General features: G+C 34.0%; 2 protein-coding genes across 2 annotated transcripts; both read right to left on the reverse strand.

The window, feature by feature from the left end:
- Positions 1–90: 90 nt before the first annotated feature.
- Positions 91–1,326, reverse strand: LOC106340371. The gene is made up of 2 exons (XM_013779255.1): positions 808–1,326; positions 91–516 (listed from the first exon to the last, which is right to left on the reverse strand). Exons 1-2 carry the CDS (start codon positions 1,324–1,326, stop codon positions 91–93), a joined length of 945 nt encoding a protein of 314 aa, XP_013634709.1.
- Positions 1,327–8,525: 7,199 nt separating this feature from the next.
- LOC106340380 (basic 7S globulin 2-like) lies at positions 8,526–9,824 on the reverse strand. The gene has a single exon (XM_013779264.1). It carries the CDS (start codon positions 9,822–9,824, stop codon positions 8,526–8,528), a length of 1,299 nt encoding a protein of 432 aa, XP_013634718.1.
- Between the last annotated feature and the right edge of the window lie 10,207 nt (positions 9,825–20,031).

Genomic DNA, 20,031 nt, shown 5'->3' on the forward strand with positions numbered 1-20,031 from the left:
CATGTCTTGAGAGATGTGAAACCATAAAAAATCACATTTGACAAGTAAAATGAACAGTAAGAGTAGTGAACTTTATAAAATAAAAATTCATCACAGTCCACTACATGATGTATTGTGACGAAAAAGAGAAGAAGCGAAAGAAAACTTCGAGGCATCAAGATCAAGCTCAACAAGATTATCTTCCATCTGATATCCTCCAATCTCAATAGGAATTCTTGGACCATCTCCAGCATCCACAAACGCTAAACACAAAACGGTCACCTTCACAAGCGAGTTTGGTCCGTAGATATCCCACTTGACTCCTCCTGCTAACACCAAACTGATCACCGGACTCTCTTTTTCCATCAGAGATTTTCCTCCAAAATTTTTATAGCTAAAACAGTCAGCGAATGGATACACGGCTTTTCGCTTCTGAGCTTTTCCAACGAAGGCTTTAGCTAGAGCTTTGTAGATGGAAGTCTCCAAGAGAGTGTAAGGGATTATGTTGCTGATCTTTGTACCGCCCCAATGACTCGTCTTGTTAAAAGTCAATAAATCATGATTAAAAGAGAGTTTTTTTTCCGTTGACTTGGATAGATTTCACATCTATGTAATAGTTATCCTCCCCTCATTCTCTTGTCTCCGGGATTGAGACAAGAGAAGTGGAAACCAATGACCTTCTGACATCTTTACGGTTCTGCGGCAGCCCGCCGCCGATTTAAACAGCCCCGAAATCATTTCCGGGCTTAGAAGGCAAACAAAGAGCTACTTTAAAGGGAATCTTGTAAGAAGAGACCATGGCCTTAACGAAAGACGTTGAGCTATTACCGAGTCCGAGAATGCCCTGAGTACCATATGGAAGCCCGGCCACGACCTCTGAGGCAGCCTCGTTGATGGTGACGTGTAGCTTAGGACAACATCATCTTTAACTAGAGAAGCGAGGACAGTGTTGTAGGTCATTTGGGTTTGGAGGTAAGCGTGACAAGTGTCGTTTCTGCAAGATGGTCCGTAGGTGCCCAGGCAAGTGAGGCACTGATCTTTAGTTTGTTTGCAGCAGTTGGACCCACAGAGAATAGGGTTGTAGGTGGTTGAGTTATAGCCAAGCTTGTCGCACTGGAACCATAAGGCTGAGCCTCTAACGTCCACAGCTAGGTTAACCACAAGCGATGGTTTGCCGACGGTCACGTTGGCGTAGTAGATACCGGTTTTGATGTCTTTAAAGACCGGAAGTACAAAAGCATGAGGGTTTTGCTTTGGTCTTGGCTTGGGCTTTGGGTTGTGTTTAGTCAGAGATGTGGTGGTTGCTACTAAAACGAAGAAGACGTTTAGAATGAAGAGACGAGCCATAACTGCTGGTAAAAGAAAGGTTGTGATGTTTATCTTTAGAACTTATTAGACATTTATATAGAGTACATGTTGTAGTATTATTGACCTATTGTATTAGTATTAAACTATTTATAAATAAGTCGCCGACGATATTTCCCGGAATGGGAAGCGTGTATAACTCAATAAATAATTGATATGGTATCTAATCTTATTTTTTATCTACTTAAAAATGTTTTCATTTAAGTTTGGACTTATTCACAAGTCATTAGAAATAACTTATAACATTCATTATTATTTGTTTAACAATACAATATAACTTACGCATCTACAAAAATAGAATCTTTGACTTCTGATTAAATCTATCCATAATAAAATCTTTGGCTTCATGTGTGAGTAAATTATAGTTTAAGTAACCATCAATATAACTACTTGAATCTTCGACTGATGCGGACCTTGCTGGTGCTCTCCAAGTCTTCGTATCGTATTTCATAAAATGCTATTATAAAGTAACAGTGACAGACATATTACAATACATAATTGATACAAACTTTATGTATTCACACTTTCATTTGTTTCTTCTCCTCATTGTGTCCATATTTAAATCTGTGGAAGATGTAAAAGTTCTCATTAGAAATAATCTGTGGAAGTAACTACTTGAATCTGACCAATTATAAATATGTGGATGAATGAATTCATAACATTTATCATATTGCTGCATATTAGAAAACCTTGATTTATTACTTCATATACAATATCACTAATATATATATATATATATATATATATTAATAGAGCATATGTATGTTAGAATTACTAAATTCCATAATTAAAATTTTGGAATATCACAAACGATTTGCCATCGACTCATATATGCTATCAATCGTAATTTATTTATCTTCCTAGAGTTTGAAAACGCTAACAATATTATATAAAACAATCAAATCGTTTCCTAACATTATGCTAACAAAAAAAAACAGAAAAAAAAATTATATTTATCTTCCTAGAGTTTTAAAACCCTAACAATATTATCTAAAACAACCATATCATTTCCCAACATTATGCTAACAAAAAAACATAAACGAATTATAATGATCTCCATAAATTTATAAAAACTAAATTAATATCAATATTAAGAGTCTAACTAAACACAGCTGTTGCGGTCGCGGGAGTTTGCGGACGCGGATGGTTGCGGTTTTAAGCGTTGTGTTATGACTGGTTTACTACCAAATACAGCAGTGCTTTAATAATATATTAACAATATTGACACTTTATATAATTATGTAAATATTAAAAAATATATTATTATAACTTATATAATAATTTATTTAAATTTAGTATTAATTAAAAATAATTATTTTTGGGTTTATATATAAGTACATATATATATATATATATATATATATTAATGTCTAAAAAATTATAGCAAATATTTTTGTTATAAAATTTTATAATATAAATTAAAATATTATATTAATAATTATATTATCTCAATTAAAAATTGAATTAGATTTTTTAAGACATTAGTATATAATATATGTATACATACATTATTTGTCAGCATTATAATCCTTTAGACATTAATATATAATTTTTATATATTTTCTGTCACATTATAATTTTTTTATATTATCAAAATATTATAATAATAATAGTTTAAGTTTATAAATATAATGCCAAACTACACAAATAAAGATCACTTTACATTATCAACTATGGTTCAAGAGTTATGTAAATATTATAATTTTCTCAAAACAACAAAATCATACACCAAAGTTTATAAGAAAATCATCAAGTCAAGAAAAGTTAATTTAAAAACTTAATTTTTAGACATTAATATATACTTTTATTTTATTTTCTGTCACATTATATTTTTTATATTATCAAAATATATTAATAATATTAATTTAATTTTATAAATATAATGTCAAACTACACATATAAAGATTACTATACATAATCAAATATGGTTCAAGACTCATGTAAATGTTATAATTTTCTCAAAAACAACAAAATAATACACAAAGTTGACAAAAAAAAAATCATCAAGTCAAGAAATGTTAATTTAAAAACTTAAAGTATCAATATAAATATAAATAATCTAGTTAAAGATATATAAATGAAGTTATAAAACGTGATAAAATTAGAATCGGTCACTAAATAAAAGAAAGTTTTTTTTTTTTTTGCCAAAATGTGAATTTCATATATAATATGAGACAAGTTTGTAATGCTACAAAAGTTTTAGAGCTAAATTAGGTTAGCCTTGGCAAAAAATAAACAAGGCTAAGCTAGCATCAAATGAGGACCCAAAAGATTACTCATAGCGTATCCAAAGTTGCATCAAAAGTTGAAATTTCTTGAGTTTCCTCCTGCCCAAGATAGCATCCTTGACGGAACGGTCAATGATCTTGAATAGAACAGCTGGAGTGCGGAATTCTTGTGCATGAAGCCTGTTGTTTCGCTCGATCCAGATGTTGTAAGTTGTAGCTTGTGCCACCATTCGTTTGAGAGTTCTGCTAGTTACCGAGTCTCTTGTAGCTGTCCAATCCGCAAACGATGTCCAGGTACGGAAAGCCCGAAATGAATATCCCAGCCTTTGTAGGGCCAAGCTCCAAAGGGCTTCACTGATCTCACACTTCAGGAACAAATGATCTCTGTCCTCCTCCCCTGTATCGCATAGACAGCAAGATGAAGAAATATTCATACCCCATCTCAGAAGCCTTGATCTGGTTGGTAACCGATCCTGATGTACAACCCATGATGTGAACGCATGTCGCGGAATATGACCCTTAAACCAGATGCTTCTAGTCCATGCTTGCTCCACTCCTCTGTTCCGCACCACATTCCAAGTTTTACTGGTGGAGAACTCTACTAGCTCATCCCCATTTACTTCCCACACATAATGATCAGTTGAAGAAGTAATAGTGGGTAGAGGGATAGTTGTGAGATAGGTCTGTAGTTCCTCTGCAGCAGGAGATCGTGCTCCCCTTAATAGCCAGCCTATGTTATCGCAAGCATCGGAAACTTTCGCAGAAATGCTTATCGACAGTTCCCTGGGTCCTGAATCTCCAAATCTCTCGATAAGGTGACCCAGTGGTGTCCAGTGATCATGCCAAAAGCTGAGGAGCTGACCATTACCAAGCTTGGGTCGTAGGAACCTAGTAGCAAGATCACGCAGTGAGAGTAAGGATCTCCAGGTGGACGAAGTGGCCTTGTTCTGATCAATGCTCCAAAAGTTTTCGTCCCTCAGCCTATACCGGCGAAGCCATTGAACCCAAAGAGAATCATCCTTTGTAAAAAGGTTCCATATCAGCTTCAAGCAGAGGTTCTTGTTCCAACGGCCAATGTCCCTTAATCCCAATCCACCTTCAATCCGAGGCAAACAGACAGCGGTCCATGAGATTTTCACAACACATCTCCTTTGTTCAGTTCCTCCCCAAAGAAACTGAGAGCAAAGGCTTTCAATCTTTCTTATGCAACCCTTAGGAAGAATAAACGCTGATGTCCAGAAGTTGATTGAGCCGTAGATGACAGAAGATATCAAAGTAAACCACTTTTGGTGTGCTAGCCTTTGTAAATTTGCAGCTTCCGGACTTGGCGAGGACAAAGAAGTATGCTGGCACTCGGTGAGATGGGTGAAAGCTTCCTCCACCCGCTTTTCAAGATCTGAGTAATTTTCTTTATTGAAAGCTCGGATAATAGGCTTCAGCTCTTTCAGCTTTTTCGAGACACAAAGTTGCTTTGACCCATGAAAAGGTAGAGCACTCCAGGTTGACTTGATGAGCTCTCGAAATTCAGGATGATCATTTAGATGCGCGAAGAACCTGAAAGAGCGTTTCTGAGCAGGCATGTGGTGATCTAGGAAGGCACAGCAGGGACTGTGATCTGAGATACCCGGTTTACCAAAGACTCCAATCGAATTCGGGAACTGTTCAAACCATTTCTCATTACACAAGATCCGATCCAACTTCTTGGAAATAGAACCATTCGACCATGTGAGGCTGTGGCCACTAAATTGAAGGTCAGTCAAAGAACAGTCTTCAAGACAATCTCGAAAGTCCCTCATTCCTCTGGAAGATGAGAACTGATCTGCAGAGGAGTGTTCCGTAGGAGAGATTATTTCATTAAAATCTCCCAAAATAATCCAGGGAAGACCGCATAGCTGAGGTGAAGTAGAAGCAGATTCTAGTTCCTCCCATAATAGTCTTCTTTCGTTTCGGCAGTTTGATCCATAGACCATGGAGACTCCTATTTCTGTGGACTGAAACGGGAGCTTAACAATGCAGGTAATCATCTGAAGGGATTTTTTGATGACGTTTACCTGGACTGAAGGTTTCCAAACGAGCCAAATCTTTCCCAACTCAGAAAATTCATAGTTGCTCTCAAGGGACCAACCCGCCAAAATACTTTTAAGAGTAGAATCAACATTCTTCCGCTGTACATGAGTCTCAACGAGACAACCAAAAATAGGGTTATATTTCCGAATCCATTTCCTTAAACCTCGCCGCTTTACAGAATCATTAATCCCTCTTACATTCCAGCAAAAAATATCCATTAAAGAGGGTAAAATTAGAGGATTAAAGGGCCTCTAGCCCTAGCCTTGGTGTTGAAGCGCTTTTTCTGTTTCTTAGAGAAATACTCTATGAAACCGTCACTATCATCATTCGGGTTGTCTTCATCTCCAGACAGGGTAGGATCTGATGATGATCCAGTAGTGGAGTGTTCTGAAAGATGGCCATCAATTGATAAATCGACAGAGAGGCTTCCCTTACTCAGATCATGCTCTATTGTTACAGTATGGCCATTACTCGAGGGTTTATCAGTCACTGGGGTTGTAGGCAGGACTGGTGAGGCAGAGGAATTTGAAGTTTGGGGAGGCTCTTTTGGAGATGAGGATGGCGGAGTTACTCGTGGTTCCGATGTCTTCATTCCAACCTGCTTATAGGCCATCCGTTTCTTGCCTACAATTGGGAGAAGGCTTTTTATAGGTGCCTTTCCTTTATGCTTTTCCATGTCTTTTAAGAGATGGTTTGTTCTTGGACAAGCTGCAGTGACATGTCTCACAGAGTTGCAGATTTCACAGGTCGGGGGAGCAGCTTTACATCACGTGATCGTGTGTCCGAACTTCTTGCAGTAGGAACATAGGGATGGCAGCCACGGACTGGAGACACCAATTCTCCTTGTGTCGCCACTTTCAAAACGTGCATTAACAAATTCTGGAAGAGGTTTCCGCGGATCAATGACTGTATAGACTTTGGCAACCCTGTATATTGGTGAGGTTTTCCGTTGTAGGATGCAAGCAAACAGGATGACCCACCATTCCCGCAATTTCCTTTAGTGCGTCTCTATTGAAAAACTGCAGTGGAACTTCAGTAAACTCCAGCCAGACAGGAACCATGTCAAGCTCAGGTTTACTTTGTTGAATTCCCGGTGACCATTTTGCAACGAACATTGTCTGACCGTCGATTTGCCAGAAGCTCTGAGCCAGAATGCGGCGCCGAGCGTTCGGACAAGGGACACGAAACAGGAAGGAGTTACCCTCCATTTTGCTCACTGTTATGTCGCGCCTTTGACGGCTCCAGATGCCGTTTACAATAGCATGGATGGCACCACGAGCAGGGGGGTCTTCATAGAACTGACCCAAGATGAAGTACTCCCAAGCCTTCTTATTTTTCTCAACTACAGAGTTGGGAATGGTGACACAAGCTTCCCCTGAATCAAGCACATAAGGAGTCTGCTCGGGGTGTAGCTTTATGGTTGATCCTTTGACGAAGCTTTTCCAAAGTTCAGCGGGGTTCTGCGAGCCAGACGCCTGTCCAGAGGAGGGTTCTATAGCTTTCGGAGCAGCTGCAGGCTGGTCCTGGTTTCCAGGTACAGAGATCGATTCTGTAGCTAGGGTTTGTGAATTGGGGGTTTCGATTTGCTTGGCCAGGGTTAGGATAGATGGATCCTGGGCAAGTGGAGGAAGAGTTGTCTGAGCGGTGGAACCGGCCAGAAGAGAATCGGTGTTTGATTTCGATTTGACGGCTGGGGAAGAGGCAGGCGTCGAGGCTTTCGAATTTGCTGAGTTGCTGAAGGTTTTGGTTGTTCCAGTGGGGGAACGAACCGGAGGTTTGTTTTTGGGGGGTTTCTTTTTTGCCATGAGGGCGGGTGGAGGCCGCCGCCGAGATCGGCGACGGTGAAGGAGAAAAGAAAGGGTACGCGTTTTGGGAGAGACTTCCGTACAGAGGAAAGAGAGCGTTTTTTTAAATAAAAGAAAGTTAAATATTTCAATAAGTGAATACGACTGAAGTCAAAGATTCGTTGGCCCTCTGGATCCATAATGCATGGTCCGCGCCACATAATGCATGGTCCGCGCCACATGTAGTAGTGTTATTTTAGTAACTATAAATAGTTATACTCGAAGATGTTTCGTGGGATTGGGGATATTAATAAATAATTGATATGGTATTTATAGAACGTGACAAACTCATTTAAATAACTAATGTATATATATATATATATAATGTTTACAGGCCAATCTATTAGACTATTTAATGAACGGAATGCCCTATTATCAATATAAATTAAAAGTATGCATATGAAAAGGATCGGACCTGGAGAAGTATGTGTACACGAACTGTTTTTTACCATATGAACTAACAAGATTTTGATGTTTTATATACGTTAAATTTTAATATTATTTCGGGTGCACTTACCCCCCACACCATATATCCTGGCTTCGCCATTATAAAGTACATAGGCCAGAGAGGAAGACTGAAGTGAATGATTGGTTAGCATGCGTTGGAAGCATAGCTCACCGCAACTCTTTTGCCAAGAATCAGTTACAACTTGCAACAAAATATGCATATTTATATTTCCTTATCCAAAAATAAAATTTAATATCTTATTTCTATGATTTTTTTTTTGAATACTTGCGTTGGTTTGTTAAAGCTTTTGACTATAGCCAATAAATTTCAATACCTCCAAATTGCTTTGTAAACCAATATTACGTAGTAGTAAGTTATTATTATAGCATTTGTCTTGTTTATGATTTTGCAACATTTTCTAAAAATGTGAGGTTATAAGAAAATCACATTATGAAACTAAAATGAACAAACAAAAGTAAAAGTTCAGCGATCAATAGGTCCCTTAGAGGAGAGTCTTTTGTCGACTTCTTATTGAATATGGCGTTTGTGCCGGAAATAGAAATATTATTAATGAGCTTTATAGTAACTAACTCATCACTGTGGACTGCATGATGTGTTGTGACGTAAAAGAGAAGAAGTGAAAGAAAACTTTGAAGTCTCAAGATCAAACTCAACTAGATTATCTTCCATTTGATACCCTCCGATCTCGATTGGAAACAGCGACTCAAATTCGTCAGCTTCCTGAAACGCTAGACACACAACATTTTTGTTTACCTTCACAAGCGAGTTTGGTCCGTGTATATCCCACTTTGCTCCTCCTCCCAACACCAAACTAATCACAGGAGTCTCTTTCCCCAGCAGAGACTTTCTTCCAAAACTTTTATAGCTAAAGCAGTCAGTAAAAGGATACACGGCTTTTCGCTTCTTGGCTTTCTCGGAGAAGGCTCTGACAAGAGCTTTGTAAATGGAAGCTTCCAAGAGAGTGTAAGGAATAACGTTCTTGATCTTTGTGCGTCCCCAATGACCCGTCTTGTTTTTCAACAAATCATGATCAAAAGAGAGCCTCTTACCGTTGACTTCTATAGATTTGACATCTATGAAATAGTTATAGTCCTCCCCGTGCTCTATTGTTTCCCGGTTCGAGATAAGAGGAGTGGAAACCAATAACCCCGTGACGTCTTTACGGTCCGGGCTGCCGCCAATGTAAACGGACCCGGGGTTATTTCCAGGTTTGGAAGGCAAACAAAGAGAGACTTTAAAGGGAATCTTGTAAGAAGAGACGAGGCTACTAACGAAAGATGTGGAGCTATTACCGAGACCGAGAATGCCCAGAGTACCTGCCGGAAGCATACTCATCATGCCCTCGAAGTAACCTCTACAAGCTATACGCGCCCTCACTGGAAGTTTGGGTGCAACGTAAGCTGATGATGGAGACATGTACCTTAGCATGACGTCATCGTTAATAAGAGTAGCGATATGGGTGTTAAAGGTTAACTCGGATTTGAGGTAAGCTTGACAAGTGGTGCATTTATCTTTAGTTTGTTCGCAGCCGAGGGACCCGCAGGGGACAGGGGTTGAGGTGGTTGAGTTATAGCCCACCGTATCGCATTCAAACCATAAGGCTGAGCCTCTAACGTCTACGACTAGGTTAGCCACAATTGGTGGCTTGCCGACCGTCACATTGGTATAGTAGAGACCACTTCTGGTGTCTTTGAAAACAGGAATTACAAAAGTATGAGGCTTTGGCTTTAGGTTGCGTTCGGTTAAAGATGTCGTGTTTGCAATTAAAACGAAGATGATGTTTAAGAAAATGAAAAGACGAGACATGTTTGATGGTGGGGGAAATGATAGAGATGTGTGAGTTATGTTGTTGCTCTGGTACTCACTAGGCATTTACATATATAGTTACGAAGTTGAATGGGATGGATATTTGATATGATATATGCATACTCTATTTGATATGGTATGAGAGAAAAAGGAAATTATAAACATGACAAAATGGCAGGTGTTTTAAATGAATTAAAGAAAGTGAAAAATGCAAGCGAGGAAGACGGAAACTAAAGATTTGTCGGTTTGCTTTTGGATCCTTAAAAGCTTTTATACATATTATGTAATCAATAATTTCTTTAGAATTTCATTTTAACTTTTCATTGCCAAGAAAAAACTTCAACACCTGCCGTAAAATCCCCTAAATATTATTTGTGAAACATTACAACTTCTTTTTGTATCCACATGTAATCACTAAGATGATTCTTATAATTATTAGAGAAATAGGTTGGTGCATCTAATTATATAATAAATTTTTTATTAAACTAACCATAAACTCATTATTAATGTCATTTATTATTTCCTTAAATAAAGATTACAGAACTGCCTAATGTGGGTAAAATATATATGACAATTAATGATTTTGAATAATAAAGATCTGATAAAAAAAATGTATCTTCTATCAAATTTGTTTAATTTAAAACTATTAAAATAATTTTAAAAAAACACAATAACCATATTATAAAAATTTAGATTTTTCTGTATATTTTATATTTTGAATTTTAAAAAATGACCATAAATTACTAAAACTGTTAAAAGTCTCACATTCAAACTTTGCGATCCATGATTTAAAATTTTTGTTATGGCAAAATACAAATGATTACAAAATCATATAAATAAAAGTCTAATTTAATTAATCATTGAGATTTAAAATATATATGTATATATATCATTCTAAATTAAACTATAAACCATATTGAATAAATAAATATTTTAGTTTCAAAATTTACTTTGAATAATTTTTTTTGATAAAAGTTTTGAACTAACATTGATAAATTTTTTTAAATTATCAATTACTAAAATTATTAATCTCACAATAAAAATTTTGTTATCAGTAATTTAAAGTTTTTGCTATTAAAAGTACACATGATAAAAAAAACATATGAGTAGAAAGCATCATTTAAAAAAAAAATAGACATTAATATTAAAAATATACTATGTATGTTAATATCATTTGAATTTAATTACATATCCTATCAAATTTTTTTTTTAAAAATGTTTGGATTAATAAAATTGATTTATACGTTCACACCAATTTAATTATATATGTAATAGTTACTGTCTTTTAATTATTCAATATATATTTATTATTTCATAATATATAAGAATATATAATACATAAAAAAGTTTATATATATAATGTTTACCTTGCGCGGATCTTAATCTAGTGAGTATATATAACGTATCAAAAACGGTCTTCATGAAAAAAACTTATAAATCATTTTCGTTAAAGGAATACTATCTTTAGCCTACTAGTATGGTGTTATTATAATATCAACGTCAAGAGGCCAAAAAATACCCATGTATTTGATGATCACTAACGAGTAACGACCACCGTACGTAAAGTGCATAATTGATATGGTCGGTGACTTAGAGACGTAACAAAAGTAGATGATTTAGTTTTTTTTTTTAAAGCAGCAAGTTAAAAGCAGCAAGTGATTAAGCTTGAAGTCAAACTATTTAACATTTTACCAAAAAAAAAAAAGCTTGAAGTCAAAGACTCATTGGCATGCGACGGATCCAGAGCGCACCTCGACCCTTTTGCCAAGAGTCAGTTGCAATAAAATATGAAATTAATTTTCCTTGCGTTTCATACTAATTACTAAGTAGTTTTTAAATACATTTACGCATATTAAAAATATTAGTATTTGTATAGTAATTTAGCTATTTCTGATTTTCCTCACTAAAAATAATTATAAGTATGATATCTTGCACATTTGCATTGTTTTAACTCTTCATTCTTGTATGTTATAATCATTTAGATTAGGGATTATGAATTTTAGTTTTCTTTTTGCATTGCATAAGTTTTTACCAGGAGTGTCCATTGGAGTTTTTGGAGTTACTTGTAAGCATTTGGGATCAAAAAAGGGAGTGAAAAGTGTTGTTTGAGCGAGTAGAGCACCGGAGCGGGCAATGGGAGCGACCTACGACACCCGCTCCAGACGAAACGAAGCCAGCGCGACCTCTTGCACCGGGGTTCGGTACCCGCTCCGAACCAACACCCCGTCGATAACTCTTGAGAGTCGGAGCGACCAAGACGGAGCGAGGTCTGCAGCCCGCGCGCAAAAAGAAGAAGTGAAGTCGGCATCTGGAGCGACGTCCCGCAGCGGGGTGAGGCACCCGCTCCGAGATCAACCTCTCGTCGACAACTTTCGAGAAGTGGAGCGACCATAGGGAGCGAGATCCGCAACCCGCGCGCAAAACGAATGAACGAAGGTGACATCTGGAGCGACGTCCTGCAGCGGGGTGAAGCACCTGCTCTGGAAGCAGAGCGACCTGGCGGAGCGACCTGACCTACCCGTGCGCGTTTCTCTTCTTCTGATCGAAAATTTATATTTTATTTGGACCTTTCAGGTTGTTGACTGAGTCCATTAGGTTTTAGAAGTTATATAAATACTCTCTAAACCTAATATGAGGATCTAATCTTGTTTTTCTATCTAATCACAAAGAACCTTTAGGTAAAAGATCTAATTTTGATCATTATCTTGTGTGATTGCTTAGTTATATTGATCACCAATCATGATTAACACCAAATCATCATTGATTCTTGGGTTTATCATGAAGATTAGTGAGTAGTCATCTTTGGATTCATGGGTTAGGGAGGCTAAGGGTGATTAAGCTAGATCTAAGGTGTTTTAGTATAGATCCATCTTGTTTCTTGCTAGTAGAGTGTTTTATTGCAATTTTATAGTTGACCTCTCTAAAGTTGAGCTCTAGGCATTTCATCCCCGAAAGATGTTTGATGAAATGCATGAACCAACTCTCCTAAGCTTTTAACATTCTTTATCAAAGAGATTTGATGTTAAAGGTGTTAAGATGGCTAATGGACTTGAAATTAATGATTGCTTAGATAATATTCAACCAAAGAAATTTGATGCTTGAGTTATCTTAGTGAATGAGCATTCATCTAGAGATAGAGTTTGTTTAGGATTGTGTCTAGGTCTAAGGTTGATAGATTGATTGAAAGATATCACCTTTAGATTGAAACTTGATCACTCAAAGTCAATTCCCTTAGCCCATGAGTTCTTCCATTTCATAAGAAAGGAAAGCTTTGTTCTTTATTGCATTTTAGTAGTATTCTATTTCAAAAATCATCTCACCAATCGATATCATTTAGATTAAACATGGTCTTGCATTCTCTTTGCTTAAGAATCACTTAGAACTGGTTTGACATTCTTTATACTATAACATTTGATTAAGAGCCTTGAAAACTCTTAACATCAAAGTACATCTAATATTTGTATATTAAACAGAATAAAATTAGTATTTATGTTTAATAACAATTATTTTTAAAACAAAAATGAAACCTTTTTCATGAAAATGATGAAATATAAGTTTTAGTAGCAGTAAATATAGTAACAATGAAGAGTTATTATAATGGAAATACTAGGAGGCCCAAAAAAAATCTTGAACTTCCAGAAATTTATAAATACATAATTCATTTTTCATCACAAAATAAGAGCAAACACATTGTACTTGCGCCAGAAAGTTAGATATATACAGAAGTTCAACTTCTATTTCTTTTTTAGTTTAGAAAATTGTTTTTATGAGCTTTAGCTTTTTTTTTTGGATCAAAATGAGCTTTAGTTAGAGTCTGTGATCGTCTTTGTATTTACGGAGTTGAACTGGAGGCACTGTTGGACAGGCCAAATTCTATTTTAAGAAATTCTATTTACTGTATTTAACTAAATTAGTGTAATAATAAGCTGTTTCAAAAAAAAAAGTGTAATAAGAAGCAGATGTCTTTAGATCATCTCCAATGCTTAGTTTCATTTAACTAAAATAGTGTAATAAGAAGCAGATGTTTTTAGATCATCTCCAATGCTTAGTTTCATTTTTTTTCAAAATATGAAGTTCTTCAAAAATTATATTCTAAGTATATTCTATCATCACTCTATAATTAATTATTAATAACATCTTGTACTTTTAAAATTTACTAATTTAACCCAATTATTTTATTTTAATAATAATAATTAAATTATAAGTTAAACATTATTATATGATACAATTATTAAAAATAACATAAATAATAAACATAAAATATTAGATTTATAAAGAAACGTTAAATACATACATCTCTTAAGTGATTAACCCAAACATTTCAAACCAAAAAATGAGCTTATTTTATTTCAAATTCTTCCAAATCGAACATAGAATACTCGAAAATTAATATTTTCAAGCTTTCCATTATTTGCATCAAATTAGACAAAAAATAATAATAATAAATTTAAAACTAATTGGGTGACATCGACACTTATATTTTATTTAAATACAAAATAACAATAAGTTAAAGTTAAGGACTTGTTAGTAAATAAAAAAGTTCATATTCAAAAAATGAAGAACTGAACAATATTTTTTCAAATTTGAACAAATACTGTTTAATTTTTCAAAATTTGAAGAAATGAAAAAATGAAGTGCATTTGAAGCAAACATTAAGCAAAAATTAAGCAAAAAATGAGCAAAAAGTGGAAATTGAAGAACCATTGGAGATGGTCTGATGACCCTATCTATATCAAGTGAACCGGATAGTAGAATATGCTCTATGCCCTAAAGTGAATTTTTCACTAATGTCATTGGAAGAAGGAAGTCGAGCTGCGGCCGAGTCAGAGTGTTCAAGTAGCCAATAAGAAACTCTCTCTGGGTGCTATTGATTCCTAAGTACACCACACACTCTGGAGCTCGAAGATCATCATATAGCAGATCGTTATCTGGACGGTACTCGTCGTTGAAACTGTCGCTGATGATGTAGAGTATGTTCCCTTTACCGGGATCTACACTGATGCATCGAACAGCATAGACCAATGAACTTGCAGATAGTCATAAACATTAACCCCCCAAAAAATACCAGTTAAACGTAATTAATGCTTAAGGGCAATAATATAAATACTTACTTCATTCTTCTTTGTCATATTTTGAAAGTAGTTTCTTCATATGCCACTTTGATGTCTTTTGCTTCTTCGACTTCTCAGCATCGGCATTTTTGATCAGGAATATTGGTCGCCATGCCAACCTAAACAGTGTGAGAACCTTTTTTTTTTTTTTGTTTAACCTGGGGGTATTTCGGGCCTATGGAAGGGCCCAGACTAATCTCCAAGGGGAGGTGCAGCCCACGGATAGACCCTCTCTCCGGGTATGCAAATGGGCCCTAAAGCATGGACCCATATCCGTGTGGGGTGTCCAGAGACATCATGAGGTAGTTCCCTCCGGCAGAGTTCGAACTCGCAACCTGGGTGCAGGAAGGAGCCCGTCCTTACCATTGGGCCATGATGTTCCGGACGTCAGTGTGAGAACATTAAAAACAATTACATGACAATAAGAAGTAGAGAAGCACTAAAGAGTATATGAAAGATCGCAGAAGGAAGAAGTAAACGAGGCAACACCCTATATATTTTGTCTACAACACAATCATCATGCATCAACAATCCTTTCAACAGAAAAAATGTGTATATTTATAAATAAATATAGTAAGCGGTTCTACAAATACAAGGCAAGAAGCAGCGGTCACTGTTTCTTGAGAAATCTGAGGGTTTTATTTAGCAAAATAGTAAACGGAAGAAGCATTAGAATGTTCACTACCTTGAAAACATTTACAGAACGAGTTACATGTGGGTAAAAATGAGATAATTGTACGTTAAAAAATAGATAATTGTATGTTAAAAAATAGTTATCCTTTTTAATAGATAATTGTATGTTAAAAAAATTATGACCAAAAATAACTACAAATATTCATCTATATTTAGGTTTAAGCTTCCACATATGATTTTTACAAAACACTATAGTATTTAAATGAGAAGTATTACCTCATTTTTTTTTTTTAATTTCTTAATACAACTCAACTTCTTATTATTCTTATTACATTTTATGATGCTAACATAACTTTTAATTTTAATGTTGTTGTGGTACATGAGTATGTGTGAATATGATGGATATGTGTTTGTATGTATAAGACAAAATAAATAAATAATTAAACATAATTTTTTTTCTATTAAAAATAAAATAATTTTATAAAACTAAAAGAAAAATTAATTATAAAATAATTAATTTCCTTTTTAAAAGTATAAATAAAATAAAAATATAAAAGTAATCTTATTTTTTTTTATAATTAACTAACTAACTTTTTAATAATTTTGTGTAAAAAAATATAAACCAAAATTAACTTCAAATATTTCACCTCATATGATAGTGACATCTGTGAATTAAAAAAATTAGACTGTGAATATGTCAATAAAAACTGTCATTATCTGAAAATAACTTCTTTTTTTCCTAAAATCGTAAATAAAAGAGATTTCTAAAAAAATATCTTTTCTAATCGTAACCAAGTAAGATTTTTTTTTTCTTTTTTTTTTCTAAATCCTAACCAGAGAGAATGTAAAAATTTATTTAATAGTATTTTTTACTTAAACAATTAATGATAAACTTGATAGTAACAATTATTTAATTAACAAGAAAAATTGTAAAAATTTTAGTGATATTGAAAACAACGAATTTTGAAAATGCAACTTTTAAAAATAGTTAATATTAAATGGAAATAATTATTTGATAAAACTTTTTTTCTAAATCCTAGAAAAAATATAATTGTAAAAGATTATGTAATACTAGGGGCATTGCCTCCGCGCAAGCGCGGAGTTGTGGACAGAGTTCTTGTTTCATCTCAATATTTGCTAGGGTTATGGTAGTTGTGAATTTTGCGTTTTGAGTTGTTTTTCAAATTTTTTAATTGTTATAGGGTTAGAGTTGTGATGATGAACTGTGTATGCATTGTTATCTACTTATGAATGACTAAATTATGTTAATAATGTAATTGATATAGTTCGTGGTGTTGTTTGCTATGTCTCTGGGACTAATTGTTTGTTTGTCTTTTTAATTTGTTTCTTGTACTGTTGAGAGTACATAAATTACATTAAAATTGTTGAGAGTACCTTTTGTTTGTAGATATTTTTTCTCCAGTTTAGTTGTGTAAGTTGTGTGTAAGTAATAATTTTTATTATCCTTATTATGTTTGTTATATGTTTTTATTTTAATTTTAAACTTGTTGCTCTTACCGGACCTTTAAAACAAATACATGAAGACTTGTAGAAATAACTATAAAATGAGTGACAGTTCTGAGTATTTGGGTCTTAATGAGTTTTAAGCGAATTTATGCATTTCTCATAAGAAGACAATAGCATTGGCATGTTGATATTGAGCATGTAAGTTATTTTTATAAGACAAGAGGAGGGAGCAGGTGGAGCTAATATTGCTGCCTTTGTGTCTGTCAGGATTGTCTCTTGTATCTCCTCGTGTGGATGTGTTTGTTTATCTTTTATTTGACGGGTAATATGTAAACAAAAATCATTGTTAGCAGTATTTATCAGAGTTCGTAATTTACTTTGTTTTTTTGTTTAGGTAATTTTACTGATTTTGGTTGTCGTCTTCGTCTTTTTCGTTGTGAAAGCAAGTTTGTAAATTGTTAAATAGCTGGCCGTGTAGTTTGTATTTGTTTAGCTGACTCGATGTATGTGTCGTTGAGTTTTAGTTGAAGTGATTGGATTGGTATATTTGTTTTGAAGTTTACTTCTAAGATTAGACAAAAAAGAGAGGTAATCATTAATGATTCGTCTTTTTTGGAATTCTAGTTTTTGGTGTTTTGATTATTTTGGGTTGTTGTGGTTTCTTTTAAGGTATAAAATAAAGGTTTGTGTAAAATTAGTTTGATAAGTAAGAGAGATAAATAGACAACCATAGAATAGGAAATATTTTTGATTATTAATGTTAGCACAATATAAATAATAATATAAAGAGAATTGTGTGTTGATTGTTTCTTACGGATCAATGAGGAGACGGATAAGGACTCGAGTTGTTTCTTTGGTAAGGTCAGAGCCCTGTACAGAACGGATTTGCCCAAACACATCTGCAAGTTTAAATATCCGTTATGATATCGAAACATAATATAAACCCAGATGCAATATGATAATATACCTGAGAGTTCTAGGTTTGTGTTCGCAATCACTTGGAAATTGTCAAACAATCTAGTTATGACTGGAAATTGATCTCAGGAGCACCCGTGATGACTTCATCATTAATAGTTGGTGAGGTGAAACGAATGAGGAACAGATGATCAGTTATCTTGTACATGCTTGAGCACCTAACAACCTCAAAACGATCGATTTTCACAATGGAACCGGCTTTCAAAGATGACATGTAATGATTAGCACGTCTGGCGGAAAATAAACCCATGAATCACGAAATCTGCAAATAATATTATTCAACAAAGAATCAGGAAATCAATTAAAAACAATTATATTAAATAATTGTGATAAATCGAAGATTAACTTACCTTTTCATCAAGGAAGAGAACCGTGATTCCCATAAACTCACTGCCTTTCTTGAAATTCAGGGAATCTCAGAAGCGAGGAGGTTAGAGGCTATGCTCTGACTCGAAGGTTGAGTGACGGATGCCAGAGATGCCGATTTGAGGAATTGGAGAGGCAGAAAAAGACATTTTCTAGAAGCTGGTTAAAGCTAAGAGGAATCAATGAGCTTTGTGGATATGCAAATTGGGTTCATCAAAGATGAGAATCATATATATATAGTTTCGAGAAGGACTACAAATCAGGAACATTTCTGATCAAGCGATTTAAGATGGGGAGAGGAAGAGTTCACCGGTGAAAAAATAGATTACGAACAGACACACTCCGCAACTCTGTAACTCAGACTTGTCTAAGACAATGATGAAAAGAACTCTAACCCATGTTAAACAAATGCAGTTTACAATATGGAAAAACTATAATTGTTTTTTTTTTCATATAACGTGATGAATCTCATTTAAAAATGAAACTCATAATACACTTGTAGGCCCGGCCCACAGAAAAAACCGAAGAAGCAAGGATTTCTGAGCTTTATAAATATATATTAGTTTCAGCCATCAATGTACAAAGTATCATTTAGTTTAGTGGTATAAATGGTGGTGTTTATATCTCAATAACCAGGGTTCAAACCATGTGCTTGACACTTTTTTTACTCTTTTTAAAAATGGGGTCCACAAAACGCTGACGTGGCGCGCTGAAAAGAAAGCAAAAACTCAATCATTATAATATAGATTTACTTCCTTTTCTAAAATCCTAAAAACTGTAAAAGAATATTTGATAGTTTTTTTCATTTTTTAGAAAAAAAACCTAAACAATAGAAATTTGTGTCATATTTTTTTTGTCTTAACCAAAAGAGAATTGTAAAAATTTATTTCATCATATTTTTCAAAAGAGTATTTGATGATGAACATGATACTAAAAGTTATTTAATTAACAATAGAAGTGTAAAATTAGTATTCATACGAATTGTAGAAATAATAATTTTAAAATTATTAATTAATAACTAAAAATAATTATTTGATAGCAATTTATTTTTTTCTAAAATTCTAAAGAAAAGATAATTGTAATAGGTTATATGACAGTAATTTTTCTTTTCTAAAATCCTAAACAAAATTTTAAAAGAGTATTTAATATTATCTTTTTATTTTTTAATTGTAAATAAAAATGATATTTATAAAATAGAATGTTTTCATTTTAAAAAAAAATCCTTGCAAAATAAAATTTTAAAGACTTATATAATAAAACATTAAATTAGTACATAAGAACATGTATAATGTTGTCATTGACTCGATTGGAGTATTTAACTTTCATTTCTTTCTTTTTTTATTCAATTTTTTATTTCGGGTTGTGTTCAGTTTAAACTTTTAAGTATAATACTAGGATAAGACATGCGTCTTGCGCAGAGTGAGTTTATTTCTATATATTATCGATAATTTTTTTATATATATTTGATAATTTTATTTTTATATATACAATATTTTTTGTTGTTATTATATAATTTCTTTCCGATGGATCAGATCAGTTTTTATTAAAAATGATGGAACAAAACTATAATTAATACATCATGGGTTGATCGGATTGGACATTAAACAAATTGTAACATAAAAACCTTATTTTTTCCTTCGAACACATTCTTGAAAAAAGTGAACAATATTGTTGTCACAGTTGAATTATTTTAACTTTTATCTTCCATATGGTTTTGAAAG

The sequence above is a fragment of the Brassica oleracea genome, chromosome C1, assembly GCF_000695525.1.
Source record: "Brassica oleracea var. oleracea cultivar TO1000 chromosome C1, BOL, whole genome shotgun sequence".
NCBI lineage: Eukaryota > Viridiplantae > Streptophyta > Magnoliopsida > Brassicales > Brassicaceae > Brassica > Brassica oleracea.